The 23,987-nt window shown below is 37.6% G+C and overlaps 1 protein-coding gene across 1 annotated transcript; it reads right to left on the bottom strand.

Annotated features, from left to right (window-relative positions):
* Nucleotides 1–7,450: 7,450 nt before the first annotated feature.
* LOC105439552 lies at nucleotides 7,451–11,157 on the bottom strand. The gene is made up of 2 exons (XM_011668687.2): nucleotides 9,212–11,157; nucleotides 7,451–8,676 (listed from the first exon to the last, which is right to left on the bottom strand). Exons 1-2 carry the CDS (start codon nucleotides 11,036–11,038, stop codon nucleotides 7,987–7,989), a joined length of 2,517 nt encoding a protein of 838 aa, XP_011666989.2. The 5' UTR covers nucleotides 11,039–11,157; the 3' UTR covers nucleotides 7,451–7,986.
* Between the last annotated feature and the right edge of the window lie 12,830 nt (nucleotides 11,158–23,987).

Genomic DNA, 23,987 nt, shown 5'->3' on the forward strand with positions numbered 1-23,987 from the left:
TCGTTATTAGTATGAAAACAAACAAACGATATTTGGATATCGATTTGGTCAATGGAAAAGTCACATACATGTATTATATTGATACAAACAGTTCAAAACTTATTGCATGCTAAAACAAGTTTTGAAATCAGGGTTCATGTTTATTCATTGAAGTAAAATGGAAAAGATGTCTTTTAATCTGATAAGGGAGGGATGTCATGATGTTCGATTAGACATGATATTGATATCGATGTAAACAATGTGATCGAGAGATAATGTAATGCATTGCATGTTGCAAGGTCAAGAGGTCAAATACGGCATGTTACATGTTCGTCAAGCCGGAGCGGAAAGGATACAATAAAGACTATGAGACTCGTAATACTTGTGTTGAATTCCATTTATTCTATATCCTGGTTAGGATATGACAGTGGCGTGCGCCTGTAATATTCAGCTAACGATGGAAGTTACAAACTGATTCAACCGAGGACGCAGTTTCGAAACTGAGTCACGTCTTTCGGATGGTGACGTTTAAAGGTCGGTCCCCCGCCCCCCCCCCCCCCCCACTCCGAGAACGGACGGACCCCATGCGTGTTACCAAAATGTCCTTTTCGTAACAAAAGAAAAAGGTCGACCCGTAAAATCCTCTTTCCATCAATTTTCTTTGGGAACGTCAAAAAGTAATTTACATTTCCCTTCATTATTTACATCCATGACTCTTTTCACCCAGGCAATTTTTAGTGACTTACAAAATAATTTGGCATTTATCATTTTCAATCCACCTTCTTCGTACGTATTATTCATAACAGTTCTTTTAATTTTGTCTACAGACCATATGAAATTAAATAATATTTTTTTGGAGTCGATCAAAAAATGAAGCATGCGGATTTTCTGTGATACCAATTAAATACACACATTTTGGAACAACCAAAGATTTAGTTACGGCAAATTTACCAAACAGCGTCAAATTACGGAAGTCCGTATCCTTAATAACAGTTCGGTTTCTTTCAACTTTAACAAAACACATTCACTGGAATAGTTACACGAAGATAGCAAATACTGTCTGAAATCCAGTGACATTTTATATCTTCACATAGCAGGCGCGTACGCAGGGGGGAGGGGGGGGGGGGGGGATTAACCCCCCCTTGAGTTTTTTTTGTGTATGTTTTGTGTATGTTTTTTGTGCAAACCCCCCCCCCCCCACCCCTCCCCTGCGTACGCAGGGTTTGAGTTTTTTTTTTTTTTTTTTTTTTTATTAAAAAAAAAACGACAAAAATGTCAAATTTTCAAATTTCGAGACAAAAAAAAAAAAAAAGTGTCCGCTTACCCCCCCCTTCTTAATTTTAACTCTTCGGCATGTAAAGTAGGTGACAGTTTCATCAGCATACTGACTGACTCGTATTTCGACATCATTTAACGGGATGCCTTTTAAAAAATCTATCTTGCCGAATCATCCATCCAAGAACTTCAGCTCCGAGAAGGAATAGGCGCGGCGACAGAGGGCAGCCTTGTATTACACCTCTCTGTAAATCAAAGGCTTGAGATAAATGCCCATTATTTATCACACAACTATTAATATTGGTGTAGAGCAGTGACACCTATGCAAAAAAAAAAGGTTTTAAACTAAATTTCTGCATATTCAGAAACAAGAAATTCCATTCAATGGCATCGAACGCTTTTTCGAAGTCAATAGATAACGCTAGGCCTTTCAAACCATTTTGTCTACAATGATGTATCATATCAATGAAAAGGCGTATGTTTTCACCAATATATCGCTTTTTCAACAAAAAACAGTTTGGTCTCCATCTTTAATTAATGAAAGAATCCTTTTTTTGTAGTGCTCGTTTTTAAAATCAAGGTATTTTTCTCTTTTGGGGGGAGAAGAGCAATCACTCCTCTTCTCTTTGAATTTTTTTATTTATATCAACCGAAAATTCTTTATAGAAATTAGCAGGTAGCCCATCTGTGGTAGGTGTTTAATCTGATGGCAAGTCTTTGACTGCTTCATAGCATTCTTCTTCAGTTATGAACCCTTCACAAAGAGAAGCAGAGAACGCAATTCCAGCTTATCCAACAAATCAATAATTCCTTCTGGGGGATAGTCATTAATTGCTTTGATACCGTTTCTGATAACGTAATTTTTCCTCATGCAAAATTTTAGATGGTTCAAAAACTATGAATGTGTCATCTTTTTCCAACTTCTGAATATGTTTCCTTTCGCAATTTCGTTTGTCTAAATTTAAAAAATATCTCGGAGTTCTTTTTCCCTTCAGCAATCCATGTGGCACGAGTTCGAATCATAATTCCTTGAACAAAAATCTTTTTGCATTTGGCATAGTTCTGTCTGATAACGTAACAACAAATCATTTGAAAAAATATTATTTGGATCTATATCCAAAGCATAGCATAGCTTCTCGGTGTTTTTTTTTTTTTTTTTACCAAGTATTAAGGATATATTGACTGCTTTGAGAGGCATAGTGGTTTCTATAGGGTCAAGGGAAACTCACAACCTGCTATGACCCCAAGGCGCTTGCGCCGCGGGGTCATAGCAGGTTGTGAGTTTCCCGAGACCCTATAGAAACAACTATGCCTCGAATATTAAAAGCAGTCAATATATATTTTATATACCGAAAAAAGGGAAAATGTTGACTCACCCATTTAGGTTTCCATCTCTTTGAAGTCATGAATATTAACACCAACAATAACTTGTGTACAGTATGAAATCCAACAAGCTGTGCTCCAGTAGAACAGGGACTGGTAGATTCGTCGCCTGAATGCAGCGACCAAAATCGAATTGCACTCAAACACCGTTAACGGTATTGCGCATCGGTCATCGCACAAAAGAAACTTATACGGTAACACGTAAACCAAAATGGGGATCGCAGCAAAATGACGTCACGTTTCACAGCCATGGAAAAAGTGCTATGAAAAATGGATATAAACCGGTAGAGCCGGGAAAAATGACTATGAATTTCAATTAGCGGGCATGGTTAAGAACATGACTGCATTTTCAACCAATCAGAAGACAGGATTAGTAAAGAATCTTAAAATGAGGTATATAATGTATTCTATTATCTTTATTTTGTTTACGCCAAAAGAAATTAAAATGCATATCTGCTTTACTCTGTATTTAACAACTCCCATGATATACATATATCCATACTTTTGTTATTTTCAATAACTTCACTAATTTCATTCCTTATTTTGTTCTTTCTCCATTTCATACAAATTTAAAGTAGAGTTGTTTTTAACTTCCAGTAACCAGGTACTCTCTTGGAAACATATATTCCACTACCAGGCCTATAGCAGAGTGGTCACTACGATGACTATATATGTTACAATGTTCAACATATAGCTTCTCAAATTCATTCTGTCATTTAATCATTTAAACTGCATTATTGTATTCATCAAAATTTAATTAAATTACTGTACTTTTACATAATTTGCTTTCATTTCTCTGTAATTGATGTTTATAATGATTGCCCTTGTCCTTATTTGGATATTTCTTTAGTTCATGAATTAGTAGTTATGTGTAATTTTGTTTTTTTTAATATTTTAAAGCGCATTAATTGTTCTCCAAAGGTGAAATGCGCTATAGAAGCCTAGGTTGTTATTATTATTATTAAATTATTCGATATAAGAACATAGTAAATTCTCCTTCTGGCTACCTTTGACCGACTTGTAAACTATACCTTTGATGGGTTTTGTACACGCCCAAAGGACAACTAAATCAAAGTCTTCTCTACACAAATCAATTGCAGACAAGCATCTTGGATGGTATTGTACATGATTGGGGTATGATCTGTAAACCTTTGGATCTTGTACTGTATTCATGTCGCCCCCTATAGTTAAAGGCTCTTCCCCCTATTCATTTACAACATCATTCAATTTTCTAAATACACTATCTGTGTTTGGACCATAGACATTTGCAAATGTAATATTATATTTTGCCTTCTCATGCTTATCTCCTTTCTAATACACATTTCTCTTTCCCTGTCTTCTTCAGCTCATCATTTTGTTTTATTTTCTGTACCCCCGATCTCTCACTTCTTTTTTGGCATTGTCTACTCTTTGTATGATGATCGTGTTCTTCTATCTTGTTCATGTGAAGTACTGTCTTGTCTCGTTTTCGTCTCTGTTGGTGCCCCTTGTTTTTTCTTCTTCTTTCTAGTTTCTAGTTCATTTTGTTATTACGTACTTGTTAATTCAATTTCCTAATTATTCCTAAGTATCATTTGAGGTTTTCACATTCGTACAAGCATTGCTTTTTAGTGGACCCCTCTGTTTCCAATATGTATTTCTACATTTGTTGTAAATGTTTATAATTGATTTATAATGTTTTATTGGAAACATAAATAAATTATAATTAAAACTGTGAATTTCTTTTTCTCATAGGTAGGAACAAGCAACAAAGCTCTTAAATGGTTCAAGTCATATTTATTAATTTGAAAGGTCTCAAATTGTTTGTGTTAATAATTCAAAGTCTAATCCTGCTGCGTTAGTGGTGTTCCGCAAGGATCTGTTGGAGGCCCTACACTTTTCTCGATTGACTTAAGGGGTATGAAACATATTTTATAATACCACTCTTTTAATTACCATTGTTATGTCATTGATACCATTACAAAACTTGAGGCTTGTGTTCATGATATCAAGAAATGGATAAGCTGTAATTCCTTGAAATTAAATCAAGAAAAACAAGGTCAGCCATCCCTCTATTAAGGTTGATGATGTTGTTGTTATTACTCTGTCTAAATCATGTTGAAATCTTGGACTCTAATTTGATTCTACAATGTCCATGTCCGTTATTAGATCCCGGCTGTTTGTAAATCTGTCAGGTATCAACTACGTAATTTAGGCATCATCCGCATGTATTTAACCCACTCGGCCACAGAAAAATAGTTCATGCCCTCATATCGTCTCGACTTGACTTTGGTAATGCACTTTTGTTTCAGCTGCCACAATCTCAACTTTCACGGTTACAAAAATTACAAAATTCAGCAGCCCGTATTATTTTAATCATTATGAATATGACGATGATTATTAATGTTATTACTATTATTTAGGTTACTATCATTATTATTATATGATTATTATCATCAGCATAATCGTCAATGGCAGTAGTGTAGTAGTAGTACAAGTAGTATAGGCCTAGTAGTAGTAGTGATATCACTCTGATCCTTATCATCCTGATTAACTTGTTAAAATAATCGCCTTATGTCTTATTCATCCTATAGTTCTAATGTATTCTGACTGTTTTCAAGACAATTTTATTTTTGTCGACCATAGTTCTAACTTTATGTCTAATGGTAATTTTTTAGGAAAAAACAATCTAAGCACCAGTTGCTGAATTTTAGCGGCAATCGTTCGCAATTGCTGCTCTTTAACACTTCTATGACAAGCAGTAGTAAATTAATATTTCAGGATTCACTCTGTTGATATTTGTCCTTCTCCACCAGTACAGATGGCAACCTGCTTGTAATTTAATTTTTCGAGTGTCGGTTGTCCGAAAATCGTAATCGTATCTATCGCGATATCAATTAATCTTTTGTAACCGCAAATTTTATGAAAGTCTTGGGTAATTTTAACGTTTTTCGTACACAACAGTTGTTTTTTCTCCGAAATTTAATGTAAAACAACACTTTTGCATTCTAGGTTTTCTTTTCAGGATCTTATTTGTCTTCAAATACAGTCATACGTGTATATGTATGACATCCCACATGTTTATATATATATATATATAGGCCTATATATAAAACATCCCACAACTCTGGTCACGCGACCTTGCACAATGTCGGCCAGCCAGAGGCTACCCACGGATTCGTTAATTTTAGTATGTTTAGATCTATCGGTATGAAAGTAAGGCCGATATTTCTACTTTTTCTATTTAAGATTAATCAAATACGAAACATGCTTAAGATAAAAACAACAATGCTGATGATACCAGAATTACTGAATTTACTTGTTCATCCTCTGTTTCCACTACAATTGTTCATGTATTATGTTAACCATCATTATGTATTTCTATGTCTTTTTGCTGTGATTATTGCCAATGCTTTCTTTTTGCATGTAAAAAAGGCGAATCTATATGGACACTAAAAAAGGATTATATGATATGAAACAAACAAAACATCAATACCTTAACAAAATCCCCCCCCCCCCTATCAGGGCTATGTATTTCGAAGAGTTGTGATTGATTCAAATCAGCCATTACTTAAAATTAAACGCAACTGTGTCCTTCAAATCAATCGCAACTCTTTATAAGGCGGGGCCAAAATATCAACATTACCTCTAAATATTGCTATACGAATAATATCATTATCACTATCAAAATTATCTAATGATAAAAGTGACAAAAGATCCAGTCATTAAACAATTTTTTGTTTTGGTATACTTTAACGTTTATTTGGAATACGTAGAAAAAAACATAAGTGCAAATGATATTGATATTTCTTACATATAGAGAAAGGCTTTCATGGCCTTCTGTCTCTGTACAATAAGTTACAAAGTTTAATATTGTGAACTGTATAAGGCTTCCAAGTGGTACAATAAATGAGTGTATTTAATATCTTTAGCGCAGTAGGCCTACCCGGATGACTGATCCGGGAACTTCAACTATCGATATCGATATCACACAAAAACGAAGCCATATTTACCGCTAGTCAGCCTGATGTAGATAATATAATAATATCGTATGGCTTTGTTTTCGTGTGATACAAGACTATATTGAACTTGTCTTCAAATCGTCCATTATTGTCATAGCTCGAGCAATATAGTCTTGTATCACACTGAAAGCCATCCAAAATTATATTAATATCATAGGCTCATCAACGTGCATTGAACGTTTTTCAAAAAATCAAAACACCTTGGATGGTCATGTCATATACCGTAGACAAGAAAGAGACGAAGCGGGATAAATAAAATAAATTAATTAATACAATTTCCACGACCAAAACAAAAGAAAATGTAAATTAGTTTTAGAAAAAAAAAGGAAGAAAGAAAGAAAGGAAGAAAGAAAGAAAGGAAGAAAAAGATAAAATAATAGAAAATTAAGATGATGCATCATTTTTGAAACCACTGCCACCTTCTTCCGTTGTGATTAACATATCAGTCAATTACTTGTTAAATCCAATGAAACATGCATACATCAATTGATTAACAAAATAATTATAAATATTTATTTGGCATTTACTGATAATGTAATTCGTGCAAATTCAAAAAGAAAAAACACAGGGAATGCATCACAATATATGGTGAATCAGAAATTACTCCCGTTCTCTTGGAGAAGATTTGTGTCGTTAAATTAAAATTCTGTGGTTATCTAACATTGTATTCACAAACTTCACTGTCGAGCGAGAAGCAAGAAGACTAGAATCATAAATCCGAATCATTTTTGTTTTAATTCGAAGACAAGTGTCAAATGTATAAATAAAAAATTAAAAAACAAAGTATAAGTATTTGTTTTAAACCGTTCGCGAAAAAAATGTCATGATAATAAAGGTATTATACCTATTATATAGAGCAATGTTGTCATTTTAGTAGCTCATTCACATTGTAGACTATGAGATGACCACTTAAGTTATGCACTTTCGAGAGGGGGCAATTGCAACCGCTTTTCTTTGGCATGATAATATGTAAAATAATATAAAGAAACGTGCTCCCTACCATTGGCAATTTTACTGGCAAATCTGCCAGTAAACATGTGATTTTTTTGTAAAAACATGCCTCCTTCATAATTGGTTTCAACACCTTTGAATAATAATGAGAGTGTTTTTGTTAGTTGCAGGAAGTGACCCAGGAAAATATCCGCATTTTTCGCGTCCATCCAGTGATCTATTGGTTCAAATCGTCCCGGAATATCTGTAAAAATTGTAATCGCCGTTTTTAATAGAGATCCTCACTTGATACATAAAACTTGACACTGTCTATCCTGATGATTGTACATAATGGATAAGGGAAAAGATTTTGGGGCTAGAGGGCAATTTAGGTCCAAATGAACTCGTCTAGTGAAGCCTATTGTTGAAGGAAGATGGGTGGAATCCTGATTTTCCCTCTAGAAACATTTCCCCTCACATCACACTTATTGTCTTCCACAGAGGAGCTGGGGTGGTACCCTTGGTATTGAGTCTGTCTTACAGGCATGTTTGGTACGCGAAGCGTACGTTTTAGGTTACGATGCGCCACGTGCAGCGGAGGAGATCGTGCACCCGTCTCCCTGGTATCCACCCCATCTTCAGACAAGTCCGTGGGGTGCACGGAGATGTAGTCCGGTCGTCTCCGCATGCCATTCTCCGAGACCACTGGGAGCTTCTTAGCCATGAACTCCTCAGAGAAGAATACATTTCCATGCCCTGGTGATCGGGGTGGCGATGTCAGGTTACCGGGTGAACTGGAGGGAGAGTGTGTAAATATACCAAACCTAGACTTCGACTGGGGGTGGACAGCATGGTGCATGTCCTCATTAGATGGATACGGGTAGAAGTCTCTTTGAGAGGAGGTGTATTCGAGCGTGGAAGGATGACGTGAAGACATGGGTGTACATGGCGGAGATGACGCCCAGGTGGGAGTAAAGACGGTATCACACGGTATTTCCTGGTAGATATCTTGCTTCTTGTCTTCTGTCGGTAATGGAGGCAGTGGCATGTACTTGCGATTGTCGTGGTTGATCGCAGAGCGTTGCCTCCACAGGTGCTTGGGCGGCATCTGAAGAAAAAAGGAAAGAGAGAAGAAAAATGACAAACAGGTTATTACAATGGTTGTAATTCTCAATAACTATAGGACGAATTACTAACAAAGTGTCGTGGTGTACTGGTTTCTTCACTTGGCTAGAATTCCGAGGGTCGAGGGTTTGCATCCCATCTCCACTAACGTCCTTAGGCAAAGCATTATTCCGCACATGTCACTCTTTACCCTTGTGTAAATGGCTACCTAGAAAATTGCTGGGTAAATAATAATTACATGGACCTCAGAAAGAAAAGCTTTGATGCTGATGAGAATTCCATGGGTGAACATATCCATTTAGGTCACTTGTGGAATCTAATTGTGAATTATGAATACTTTTTGTAGATTAACATGATTGATAACTAGTCCTTAATCATTCCATTCAAACTTCGGTTGATTTGCATTCGTTACTTCTAAATCGGCAAATTAACATGAAACTGTATGTGTACTTTTTTAAAACATTTGCCTAATATGCTCGGGACCTGTGATCAAAATATAATTCATAGTGAATACTTACGATGGACCAACAGCTATTTGAAGTGGTTGTGTGGTCAATATCGTCTTCTTCGGCGTTCCCGAGTCTCTCGTACCGTGACCTCTGGCCGTTCTGGTCCAAGCGCTTGTTGTCCGATGCGATGCCATTACTCTGACGAAGCGGTCTCCTGATCATCAGCGGCGTTTCGTATGATTCTGCTGTTTGGAGACATGGTGGGTTCAAATTGGGGTCAAAGGTCATATAGAATTCATCGCTGTCCTGGTGTCCTACCACATCTGCCAGATTGCTAGATCGAGGGGCGGGGGGATGTAAAGCGCTTCGGTGGTACGGAGTCGTATCCACTGAACCACAGGTGACGTTCCGTACATTAGTGTCAATTGAATTGATAGACATGGTTTTTCTCACCGATTTCGTCAGATTAAGAGCGTTTTTCTTGCTGAAATTTCGGGACACCGTATCAGGATCGATGTAGCCACAATCAGAATGTTGAGGACTACTTCCCTGTGTCTTTGAAGAACTTACTAAACAAGCCCGATAATGTCTCATCCCTTCTTGGTCAAGCTGCTCATGTGATCGGACATTTCTACAAATGCTTTTTAGTCTTCGTGTTGTCTTTGGGGTTCCAAATTTACTCAGGTCTGGAACGCTCTCGTACTGCAAGGACTTTTCTTTGAACCGTTTGAGGAGACTCAGTTTAGGCATCTTATCCAGGAAAGTGGAGAAGGCTGTTTTCTTCGACAACTTATCCTCGAATGCGAGCGTACTTTTCAGTTTATCTTCGCGGTACGGTGAAATGAGTCCCGGTGAAAAACTTCCATTTTTCCCATCAGATCCATTCCTCCTCATCTTAAGCATTTTCTCGCCCCGCTTTGCCCCCCGCAAAGCTTCACACGCATACGAATCGGACAGAGATCGACGCCTGTGATCGGGAGCAACAAAATCGTCATGGTGGTTCTCATGGGTGGGTGTCGATTGGCTTTGGGTTCGTGATGGTCTACTACCAAAGCCCGTCGAAACGGAAGATGACTCCTGATCCCAATGCTCACGATCTGTACTCATAATGTTATGCTGAAATTCGCTTGGTTGGCTTGAATCACTCCTAGTGGGCGACACCAGCATACAACTTGACGTTCTGAGTCTGTAGTCAAATCGGAAGTTCCCCATGCCCGGACTCAAGGGTGCATCTTGCGGCAGAGATGGATAACTATGAGTACGAGAAGCACTTGTCTTTCGAACAAATGAACACGTGGAATATCCGGAGGAGGTGGTTTGGTCAAACGACTCTCGTTGAGTTGTCTCGGTCGGGATTGGACACTGCTTTTCAGCTATTTGAGAACTGTAAAGTTTAGGACTTTGAGCGGGGCTGGTGTTCGTATTAATGAGCAGAATTTGTTCGTGAGAGCCAAGAGGAGGCAGATTTGGTAGTGGGTCCGTTTGAATTTGGGAATCACGCTTACACGGTTTCGTCAGGGTAGCCGTGGAGGGGGAGGACCTATGAAACTGATCGAGCAACTCGCACAAACTTGAATAGCCTTCGTGCATCACGATAGAGTTCGGGCAAAACGTCTCGGGGAAAGTGAACTGAGGATCAATACATCTCTTCGAGACGGAGAACTTAGAATGGACAAGAGAGTCTGAGGAATGATTTTCATCCAGACTCTTTCGACAGAAGGCAACACAGTGACATCCGCAAGGGCTACTAGCATGGCCGTCTCCAGTAACATGTTTGATGTCATTCTGCCTGTCTGCTGGTGAATATTTCGCACATCGTTTGTTCTTATCGCTCTGTCCTTTAAAGCGACGAAGAATCTTAGTTAGAAGGGGTGTTTCGTTAGTCTTCGGATCCATGTTGCTTCGTTGGGCACTCTTGCCCAAGTTTCTCGTGATAATTGTCGATGCAGTATGCCGATCTTTGTGTAGAGTGATTTAGAATTCTCGTGCGGACACTATCACAATGCAGACTGTATTCGATATCTGAAGACAAGAGAACAAGAACAAATGATACAATGAGAACAAAATCACAGCTTAAAGTTTGCCATAGCTCGGCATACATTCACATAGTTTTTATAAGATGAAAATTCAAATGCCATGACATTTCAGAAATTAGATAATTGCAGACCGTCCCTTTTCCCGAGTGCTTCATTCAAAATTATCAAATAAATAAACTGGAAATAAATAAATAACGCTACTTCTCTCCCACTTATGTTTACCTAATGCTTCACGTATTATTAGCCGTTCCGTTCAGCCTTCCAGCCGAGCAACAAGAGCCTAGGAGTAAACGTAAGAAGATGCTTGAACTCTTCAATGATCAGCGTCTTAATATGAGAGTGTTAGTGTCGCATGAAAGCAGAAAGCCCTTTAAAACATTGACCAGATCCATGCTCTCTTTATATTCCGCAAACCGATTACAAAATTGTATCGAGCTCATTAATTTCCTACTTTTCCGGCATGTTTGATGATGATTATAAAAATACTCACTTCACCTTGATTCTCCTCCATCTTCTCATGTGGAGATTCTAAGTAGAAGAATAAAAAGTTAGGACTTCTTATCTTAGTTGTAAACCAGTGTGCCCCCGCATTGTACTAGGTGTGTATTGTATGATATCCATTTCTCCGTCCAACTTCCAAATAAGGACATTAATCATGGAGAAAATGAGAATTTATTCTGTAGCTGCGAAGATATTGTCTTTCTTGCCGAACACTCCTCTGCCTTCTATGGTTTCAAGGGTAGAGTCGCATTTTAACCATATTGATAATATTCACATCTAATGTTCAGGGTACGCAGTTTCATCCTTATCCCGTAAAAAGCGGGCAGAAGCTCCCTTTTTTCTATACATACTTATTCTGTACGTACGATAGTTTGGCTGTACTCCAGCCAGACTGTGGTATATACAAATTATGGTGTGTAATTAAGAAAAGGGTGGATGGGGTACGTACTGCTGTAGGATGCTTCAGTATGGAGTCGGGCTTTCTCGGACTCAGGGACAACTCAGCCCCGTTGCGGGTACGGGGTCGAGTTGTCCTGGCATGATTGAGGGTTAGGGTATAGGGTTAGTGTTAGGTTTTAGGGTTAGTGTTAGGGTTTATGGTTAGGGTTAGGGTTGGGTTAAGCATTAGGGTTAAGGTTAGGGTTAAAATTAAAGGCTGCAAAAACTGACCGTTTTCACAGCGGAGCCGAGTTGTCCCTGGGTCCGGGTTAGCCTGACTCCCTTCAGTATGTGTTCAAACTACAGAATACAAACATTCTTGCTCGGGTCGCTGCGCTCCTTCCTATTAAGAACTGTAATTTTTTTAAAATGCGTCTGGGGAGTGTAAACCTTGATATTGCCTATTTACGTCTATGGTCGCTATGTCCCCTTGAACATTGCCTCCTACCATAAAGGGAAAGAAATCGCCTGTCTTGCACATTAAAACATACTAATCCATAATTGCACAACGATAATGACCTGTGTGTATAGTGGGTAACCACTGCGTACATTAATTTAAACGTTATCATATTTAATAAATTGTTTCTCGATTTATTTTCAACAACGTCAGAGGAACTTCCTTTTTCGATCGAGCGTATTGTGCACATTCATACACACATTTATAATTATATTTTGTTTTTCATTTCAAATTTGTCCATGTTTAGACTTGAATGTTAACCCTTCAACAGGCTCGTAATTAGAACTCGACAAAGTGGGCCTTCAATCTGCACGTTTTAATCATATTGAAATAGATTTAGATATTTCGACAAAGGTCAGCTTAGATGGTGGGTGATTCTATTTGATTGAAAATTTGTATATAAAATAGCAACAGTCTAAGCTGCGATTATAAGCTATCCTTCCTGTTTTTCTGTTGTTATAAATCAATCAAAGTATTCTACCGGATGATTCCTACATCCCTTGCAGTTATATACAAAGTCTCCACATATGGGGAAAAGGCCAGTTTGGAACACTAGAGGCGGATCCAAGATAATTAACAGGAGGAATCACTCTTAATTAGTATTATATTGAAACAAATCATATACAAGTAACAATTTCGATGTGAAAAAATGGCTACCCTTACCCTAACATTTGACAATATTGAGGCTGGATAAAATGCTTTCGGGGCCTCCACCAAGTGGGCAGGGTTACGAACAAGATACCTCATATATTCCACTCCATTCAATTATTTAATTAATTATTGATTAATTTATTCATGTTAATATTTACTAATTTCATTGTTTTTGCTTGTGAGAGAATTTCGGGATTATTTTGTCCCCTCGACGGCCAAATGTCACTGCAGTCGTTAGTTAGAGTTCTTGGAATCACCCCCTGAAAAGGAAGCCTTATGCCCCCCGCCCAACAAAAAAATAAAATAAAAAAATAAAAATGAAGGTAAAGGATGAATGGGGAGAATAGTCAACATCCGCCGGTCAGACATTTCCAAAAAGAAACATATTTTTGTTACAAGGTCCTTCCGCCTGGGAGGAAGTGAAAGTTTTAACCAATCAGGTGCACGTTGGAAATCAAGTGACCAGGCACAAGCCAATAGCATTTTCATGGGGCGTAGGCTTCAAAACTATTTCTAAGAATATTAATCACCCCCAAATCTCTACCTTTAGGTCTATTGGGGGAAATTGCTATAAATTCAACTAGATATTCAATTCCAATTCGGAAGCTGTTCCAATTCGGAGGAGAAACTACCTGTTTGAGTCCTACACAAGGTTTTTCAATTTTTTCGATAGTCAGAATACTTCACTCAGCTCTCGGTGAATACAACATAAGTGTTGCAGACTTGCAGAGGACAACCTGATAGTCCATGGGCCCCGTCTAAGAGTTGATATCAATCGCAACTATGTACATAAGATGCCTTCTCATTTCTCTATGTAACTTATTCTAATTCTATCCCTCTGCGTCTAAGAATAGTTTACTACATCGATGGCGTATAACAAATGCTGTATCATTATTACTTATCAGAATGTATTATTTTCTTTCTCTCTGTACTTTTTTGTTTGGAACAGATATTCCAAGAATGGCTTATACATTTTCCATCAAAGTTGACACAATGGTAGGCCATATTAAGGACTAGACACACGAAACTTTCAAGGACATTTGCATAATGTGAAGTCATCTAAGCGCCATTTTGTGAATTTCTAATATTTCTATAACCAAATGGCATTACAATTTCGTATTTCACAAGATGATACTTCAACTTATTGCGAAGCATAACATGATATTGAACACGCACCGTTGTGCGCGCAAAATTGAAAATTGTCAAAATTAATTTTGAGGAAAAAAGGAAAAACAAAAATTTAATTACATATGAGATTTATAATTTTTTTAAATACGTATTAATTGTCCGAAGACTAAAATATTGTTCGTCATATTTTCAAGAGAACACATGCTAATAAAAGCGAATTTACAGTTCATTAATATGCCACGAGCATCATCCTGTTTTCCATTGTTGACCTTTGCATGAGTGTGGCATGTCCAATCGCGAAGACCTATAACAGACAGTATTGACATGATTGAAGACCTCGTTCCTGAACATATATTTCAATCACCTTCTTGTTGCTATTTATATTTTATGAGTATGTTATTGTATGACAGATTATTGATATTTCGGAAACGATGTGATATAATGCTTCATCTGGTTTTTTTTTCTTCTTCTCCTACGCCTTCATTTTCCTCCTTTCTTCTTCTTCTTCTTCTTCTTCTTCTTCTTCTTCTTCTTCTTCTTCTTCTTCTTTTTCTTCTTCTTCTTTCTCTTTTATTCCTCTTATTTTTAGTTTCATAGTAGTAGAAGTAGTGGTTGTAGTAGTACGAACACCAGTAGCATCTCACTTAATTTTTGCAGGGAAAAAAAATAATCACTGGTGACAAATTAGAAGCACCAATAATAATAATAATAGTTCTTGTATAGCGCATGAAACGTTATGAAATAACATCTTTATACGCTTCCAAAGGGCTTTGGAAATTATTACCCTAGCTTTAGCTCCGGCAGCCTTATAAGCGCACAGGCATTTCAAGGAAAATTCCTACCATGTACCCATTTACCTCACCTGGGTTGAGTGTGGTAAATGTAGATCAATGTCTTGCCAAAGGACATTAGTGCCGCGGCAGGACTCGAACCGCGGACCTTGTGAGCGACAGTCCGGTGACGTATCCACTCGACCACAACCCCAATGCAAATGTTGTATTCAGTAAGTGACATAACGCTTTTAATGGCAGCAGACCTATTCAACAAGTTCACCTGTCATTCAACTATTATAACCCTTATTTCTTACCACTCAGTGATACCCCAGTCACATCAACGAGGCCGACATCAGACTGACAACATACCGATCAAGCCATTGCATTGACTCGAATGGCAAAGAATCGGTCGTGTGAAATGGATGTGGAGTCGGTATGGCGGGGTGACCTGCATTATCTAGGCAATAATTTGTACATGACTTAACCCTACATTTATTTCAGTCCATGTTTGTACAGAATGACAAAAAATTGTATTAATATGTATTCTCCATCTGGACACATTCACTCAATCAAAATTCCTTTCGACATGATACGAAAAAGAGAGGGGGATACATCATAAGCATGCAGCATTGGAAGAAAACAACCTACAAAATTACGAGCTATTTTGCATTGTTCTTTGTTTTAAGTACAGAAGGCGATTCAGGGTCGGTCGACTTGGTGTCGCCTGATCCAAAATCGACTTTCATGTAGGTATTCCCATTGCTGAATATGTACACATATTTATATATGTAAAGAGAGAGAGAGAGAGAGCGAGAGAGAGAGATAGAGAGAGAGAGAGAAAGTGAGAGAGAAAGTGAGAGAGAAAGGGGGTACAAAATTCGAAAATGAGTTTCTCCCAGGGGCCGGAGCGAGGGGAGGGATCAAATTAGAATTGTCATGCTTCTTGAAAATGTGATGCCATCCCTTCAGTGGCAGATTCAGGATTTTCGATGTAATAAAAGGGGTATAACGTAGCGTAGCTGATATCAACCTGTTCAAGGAGCGGAAGGTTATAGACAGGGTTAAGAGAGAGGCCTAGTTTCTACAAAGGTAGCTTCTCCTATGCCACTCAAACAGACTGATTATCTGACGGCCCTGGCCCCTGGTGACGATTATTTGCCGAAGAAAGGCGTCTGTCTAGGGTTACCAGTCTTTTCAGAGAAACACATTTAGTATTCCTAGATCCATTAGCAGACACCCACTTGACTCTTAACTCGTTAGATAGATGGCCTCCTGTACTTGTACACTTTCAACCTTGTTTGTCGATTTTGTTGTTGCTCTAACCGATTCGTTTTCATCTTGTTGTGTTCTTATTTAACTCACGACCGAGGTTTTAGTGTGGAGAAAGTGTGACACATCAATAAACATTTATCGGAATCAAATAAGGCATTGACAATTAACATATTAACAGCGAATTTATTTGAAATGTTTTTCTTTTCTTTAGGATTTGGGCATAGCCTTCGATAACAAAGAGTTCAATTAAATAAATGATTACAGGCCCATCGTTAAGTTGCATGGCGAAGAGAAAGCATCAAGCTATTTCAGACTATGAAAGTCTAAAAGAAAACTGATTTTGTTCAATTTTACATTTGTCTAACAAGCTATTGCAGTATAACAGCATAATAGTTATTTGAATTGTTAATAGTCGCTAAAATTACCGCAACATATTCGGTTACACCTTTGGCGAAATATTTTAAACTTGAATTGTCTGCCGACAATCTTTAAACAATTATAAGAAACTAAGTTTCAAGAACTCACCGTCGCCTAAACTGATGAAAATATTCATGCAGAAATATTATGAGGAACAAGTTTATAAGTCCTGTCTCAACGTTGAAATATATCGCATGTCTGCATTGGAAAAATTTCCAGATCGTGAAGAATTCTATTCCAGTGGGCAAAGCGACTGATCTTTAAAAATCGACATGTTACTTAAATCCTTCTTTACCGTAGATTAGAGCGAATATTTGAGCGCAAATTAGGTACCGTATTTTATCTTTCTTTCTTCTTCCGTGTGTTTTTCCCCCTTGAAGAGCCACCCGAGACACCACCAAACTCCCCTAAACAGCAAAACGAATTACGTAAGACAACTCGGACATTGTATGCACCATTTCTTTCGTTCGTCCGGGAGCGTAATGGCAGGAAAAAAAGAAAAGTCGACCGTCGTGGCCTAGAAACTACAGCCGAGTTGAAAGTAAATTCCCCAAACATGCGATCTATTCAATGGGATTAGATAAGGTATCAGATCTCGAGGATTCATACATATTTTAGTACAAGTCATTTCTACTTAACTAAGCATTGTGAAAGGATTCACGTGGGTGGTGGAAAAAAGCTTCACCAATGATTCTCTCTTGATGCCAAAAATATTACATTTGTATTTCTTCGTGTTTCTTGGTTTTTAAAGATTTTTTCATTCAATGGTAGTTCTTAAAAATATAGTCAACGTTTTATATTACTGGTACTTAAATGATACATCACAACGTGTTGAATGTGAAATTACGTCAAGGGGCGCTGCTTTACATGTACCTTTTAAAAGTGGTCAGATGTCATAACAAGATTGCCGAAACATGATTTGGGTGAAGATTCCCTTCCCCTAAAAAAGGAAGAAGTTCAGTAAAGTGCTCAAAAAATGAGAGGAATAAAAAAAAGAAAGCCTACAACTTGATATTTTGACGACACTCTCTGCTGACAATTAATGAGGGAGGGTGCGGGATGTCATCCCAGTAATGCTCTGACATAAGCCTCGTGGGCATGTTCAGTGTATTCATGATTCAGGGTAATCCATACACTAGACTGCATGTTGCAAGGGAATATAGGAAAATGGCACGTATTTAACCAGAAGCTTTAGGTCTAAGATACCAAGGGTAAATTTCAAACAATCGCCAATTCTTTTTTCTTTTACTTTTTTTTTAAATTATTTTTTTAACTGTAGTATGATGTTGAACGGCGCTCGCCTAAATACGATGTAAAATGTTTAACAAATAATACACGATTTCATGCGAACAGATCATGTTTTTTCTGTTCAAGTTTCGCTAAGAAATCGATATGGAAATAATATGAAAGAATATCAAATACATCAATAAAATTAACTCCATAACAAATCATTTCTTTCCCCGTTTGAATCGTTTCAGACGTTTCGCCCTCTCCCTTTTGCTGACGATTTTCGTTCGCCTTCGTCTGCATAATAGTTCAGGTCTGATATAGTCAACTGTGAGATAAAGAGGTAATTAAACTCTTGAACTTTGTGTGGTCTCCATTATATTTTGAACACTCGACGTTGCTACGGCGATAACCATGGCAACGACGTTTAGTTGAATGAGAGTAATGTCTATTAGTATTAGCGAGTAACCTCCTTCTATTTCGTTTTTCATTATCTAAAGTAGATGTTGAATTGATAGGCCATGAATTAGTGTCAGTTTTAATTCAAAACGATAATATGAGCACATAATCGTAATGGAGTTTCGTTTTACCGTTCTAATAATTCTTTTAGTTTCTTTGCAATCCGGAAACTCCAAAACTTCTCCCTGATTTTCCATCTTGTACAAATCACTATTATTTCTTCTTACCTAATTCCAGTTCTCGCCTCCTCTCTCTCTCTCTCTCTCTCTATCTCTTTTTCTCTGCATTGCTATACATCTTGCTTGTAAATCTGTTTAGCCTTTGTCCGCTTCACTGCCTCTCGCCGGGGACATGTCATATGCAATGACTTGAAGCTTGACACCAAACTAAAACCTGTACGTTTTAAATTCATCCGCTATAGGATGCGAGCAGACTGATGAGGGATTCAATGGAAGACGAATAAACTAAGAACACCGGTGTTCCTTTTCATATGAATTTCCATGTCACCTGCCTTGACATGCGTGCCTGCAACGTTTGACGTGCGTGGGTGGGTTTATGTGGGAGGATGGTGGCGTAGATACAGTGGGGGGGGGGGGGATCCGTGCCCCTGACCCAATTGAGGGAGGTACTGTGGAAGAAGAAGATTCGATGCCCTCTCAAACCCTTCTTTCATCTCTCGCCTTCCATCACCTTGTAAGAGTAATGACCACCCCAACCCCACCATGCATCCATTTTCCTCTCTCAGTGGCTGACTCAAGGCTATATACGCCATTTCGGGAGATGCATACCTGAGTTTGTCGGGACTGTGCGTGAAAATGCTTTTTAGTCATACAGAGATCTAAACTACATAATTAGGTGTTTTTTCTTACGCTGTATAATTATGTAGAGGTGAGAACGAAAAACTAATGGTGAGAGTGACCTACAGCAAAATAAAAAATAAAATCAGATATTGATTAAATTCAATTTACATGAGGCGACGTTCATTAATTCGTCCAAGATACAAAGATAATAACATTTAACGAGACAAATTATCTTTTGAACACGATTAAAGTTGACTCCAACTCCTAGTCAACCTCTTTTCTTTGCCCCTATTCATTTAACGAGCGAGCTAGATTTTTATCACATAATAATTTTTAATTTCAAATGAAATACGTGTTTTCAAAAGTACTTTTAGAAGAATCCTGCGAATAAAACTTACTTGTTATGATAACAGTAAAAGCAGGTTGCATTTCATGTTCCTTAGTTTCATGAAAACCAAAGTCGCTTTGTTCATGGAAATGGACTAGACAGTTATAAAAATCCCCGTTTTATTTGAAAATGCTATTCTATCAGTCAACAACAACAAGCTCTTTGAAGTGGCTCTTTCTCTGACACACGTTTGCTTTTCACGTGTTAATGGTGAAGAGTCCTTTCAGTCTCTAGTGTATTTCTCCGATTCATCATCAAAATATCTCCGAGAGCTCATCTGCCTAGGGGAATCGCTCTCCTTAATGAGTTTAACTGAGATGCATCAGCTAAGAGGCAAGGAATCTCAAAGCATATAGCATTGTGCATAGAATTTGTTAAATCTATTGGAAAATGAAAGTCACAGATCGATGTCATGGCTATCAAGTTCACCTTTTAAAAGCACTGGTGTGTTTCATCTGAAATCTTGGCAGCTTGGGAGTACACACAAATCCCTCTAAATGAAGGCTGATTGCAACAGATTCTGCCTACACAAATTGGATGATTTTAGTCAGAATTATTCATTTGTAATCTCACACGATGCACGGAATGCATGATTAAATTAAAACTGAACATTTCACTCGATGTAGACTTTGTGGAGAGAGAGAAACTGAGATAATGATACATTGTGATAGGCAGATATGAATAATTGTTTTAATGCTGAAGGAAAGAGAATTCCCTTACTCCTGTCATTGTTATAAATCCAACATGAATTGAAAACCACAAACTGTCGATATCAAGGGATATGGACTTTTATTTGGTATCCACTTCAGGCTGTTTACATGCGTTTACTGATCACGCGGCAGCCTCACAATATTCAACATTTCTTTAAAGTAGCCACACGAAGAATCAAAAGTGTTTTGAATTGATGCAAAACTCATATAATTGCGAAGGGGAAGCCTTGCCGATAAAATACGACAACTCTTCTCTTCACAATATGTCTGGGGCCCGCAGTAATCAACTCTCAAAAATGTTAGTTTTGAGATCCAGATTTTCTGCCTTCAGCGGTCCTTTGTAGAGCGTCAATATTCATGACGTCACATACGGGACACGGCTGGCTAGCTGCATACTGCTACACGGTACCGAGCTGTTTGTCCAGTGTGTGACGTCACTATTCAGAGCTCGCTACGTTTGTGTGTTTGACTTACGTTCAGGGGTCTAAGTAGGGTCTTGAAAAATTGCATTTTACGCCTTTCCATGATATCATATGATTTCTCAGCAAATTGTTCGTGTTTTTCAAGAGAAAATCTTTCCATCCATATGTAATTTGTTCTAATTATGAGTTATTAGTGAATTTTCTTTGTGTAGCTCCTTTAATGTCTGGCCCAAGAATACAAGTGCTGTTACTGAAATTTTTGGACCCGTAACAAGAACAATGAAATTAATGACTGAGAAGATGCTGTGTCCAAGTGTTGATTTTGAAAAACCCTGAATTTGTCAGTAAAGTCGATATATATGCTTTTAGTCATCCATTTTGGACAAGTGCATAAAATAAAAATAAAATTGCCACTTTAAAATCAAGCCACAATGTGGAAAATGGGAAACACATAGTAAAGCAGAGGGTAATCGAACAAACCACTGCCTGAATTGAGAAATATATGAAAAATTTGGTTTATTTACGATAACCATCAAAGACAACTATTTTAAAAGAATGTTAAGTAGTATTGATGAGTACTTGATAGTGGTGGTTAGTTTTACCTGACAGCTAAGAAAGCAATAAATGCTTGTTAGTGAGAACCCAGTACTTGGGTTGTTACAATGCTAATAAAGGAAGATAAGTCAGACGGAAAATGGCCACACTTGTTCATAAAAGATACAAAGAAAGTGGAATAATGGTCTAGTGATTTCATTGTGAAAGGTTAATTACATAACAGTCGATGTATATTATGAAGTTTGTAATGATCAAAATAATTTAAAAAAAATTGACTCAGTCTGTGTGAAATCAAGTACAACATCCATAGGAATGGGTAAATGAGACTACATACTCACGCAGAATGTAAGTTTGGTTCAAACTTTTCAGCTATTATCGTTATGTTTCGAATACGATGGCATTTTGAAGAGCGATCCTTTTTCAGAGAATATTTTTAATACATAGCCTTCCAAACTGACATAAAAAGTACGAGAAACCTTACAAATCATTTTCATTTCGATCAGAAGGTACCGTCCTCGTTCTACACGCATGCTATTGTTTCTTCCAAAGCTATTAAGTCTCTTGTCAAAACGATAAGGAGATGAAAAAGCGCTTTCACAACGGTAATTCTCTCAAAGTCGTTTACAGTTACGTAACAACAGTCGTGACTGTGACGTATCTAGGCATTACGTCACCCGGCGCAAACAATAAAATAATGGTATATTTCCATCATATTTGTTCATAACAGAATGCAATTTCTTTTGCATTTATAAGATTCCCCATTGGAGGGCTGATATCATGGGCATATTTTCATAAGCAGCTGAGGCCTGGGCAGTAAATATCAACCATCATGTTAAAAAAATCACTAGTGAGCGAAGCGTGCGAGCAAAAAATGGGGTTAGAGGCCTGGTGGCTAAATATCAACCACCCTGTTAATAAATTTCACGAGCGAGCGAGCAAATGAATAGAAACCACGTTCATTATGGCGAAAATGTTACTGTTACAAATAAAATTCACTCTCGCCACCTGTAATAAAATAGTAGAGTTTCTAATTTTGAACATCATTTTGCGGGTTGATTACATTTATTTTACTAACACCACAATTCGCTCATGAAGGATTATTCTTTTTCCTTTCTTCCCTTTTATCTTACTTTTTTTGTTTGTCTTCTTAATTTTCTTTGCAAAACTTCAAGTGCTGGGCGCCATGCACGTGCCCCGTTTGCCATCCCCATAGATACGCCCCTGGGTAGACACTCACGATGAGCCTCTTATGTCTTGAATATCCCTTTTGGATCAGATGTTGAACCAATGATGAAATATAATGAAATTGGAATTATTTACAATTCTCATATTGCAGAAATGGTCAAGAAAATAATGTTTAATAAATGTCTGTGTGGAAGCTTACCCTGTCAGTGTATTGATAAATAGGTTAGACTTTCATGTTTGTTTTCGAAACTACATATCTTGCGAATAAATTAAAAAGGCTCATATTAAAAGGTTTGAAACATTACAGATTTTACACAGGATCACATCAGCAGACCAACAGTTAACAATGTTCGTTTAGTAAAATCCCAGGAGATTTGTGCACAAGGCGACTGAGACAAATATTTCGGTCTCGGGAACTTTATCTTCTTGCTCCGACGGTATCATGTAGGACTAATGTCGATCGCTAGTACCCTCATAACTTTCAGAAGACTTAAGAATAGAAGGGCAAAGTGGAGATTTTACTCCACCGGTATGTTAAGAAGCAAGATTTTATTCATGTAAATACCAACATAATTGCAAACCAAGTATTTTAAAGCAAGAAAATGATACCACATAAAACAATGCATATATAATTTATAACACACATGTCTGTGGGGTGTTTTAAATCATGTTTGTTTGTATAAACGTGTGATTTAAAACACGTTTTCAAACGCGTTTAAAAATGTAGCTTCAAATATCAATTTGTTTTACTAGACAGTCAAACAAGGTCAATTAAACTGTGTCATACTTGTTCATTCAGGAGAGAAAAAAATTATCATTGCTGAGACACGACATCGAAGGACGAAGAAAGGACAATTAAACAATTGGGGGGGGGGTGGAGGGGGGAAGGAGAACTGATTGATATATATATAATGCGGAGTAATAAAATGACAAGTTAAGGCCCTTTTACGGGGAAAGGGTTCTCTATGAGAAAGAAAAGGAAACAAAGCATTGCGCAACATGATATCTCCATTCAATTTAACTTTTTTTTTGCCTTTAAGAAAATAATATTATTATGGTTTTGTATCCAATCATCCCTAGGCAACTGGTGTCTGTTTCAGCAGAAAAAACACCCGAACCCTGCCAGACAACGATGTCAAATTTAATCGGGTCGGGACGGGAAGGGATAAATGAGGCCTTGTAAAGCTCGTCGTATAGTTCACACTTCAGAGATATTGTGCAGACGATTCCTTACGTTGTGTACCTCTTATTTATCTCAACTTCACAAATCCTTTATGCTCTGGTTTTATTTTGCTTTTCTAGTATGCTTTTCTAAAAACAGACGATATTCTATCATAGAACTTACCATTGATGGGTAACTTTGCCATTAATGGTATTTGATCCACAGTAAACTTGATTCGATTGGCTATTGGGTAATGTTGCCATC

This window comes from Strongylocentrotus purpuratus, unplaced genomic scaffold (genome assembly GCF_000002235.5).
Source record: "Strongylocentrotus purpuratus isolate Spur 01 unplaced genomic scaffold, Spur_5.0 spur5_scaffold_4, whole genome shotgun sequence".
Classification (NCBI taxonomy): domain Eukaryota; kingdom Metazoa; phylum Echinodermata; class Echinoidea; order Camarodonta; family Strongylocentrotidae; genus Strongylocentrotus; species Strongylocentrotus purpuratus.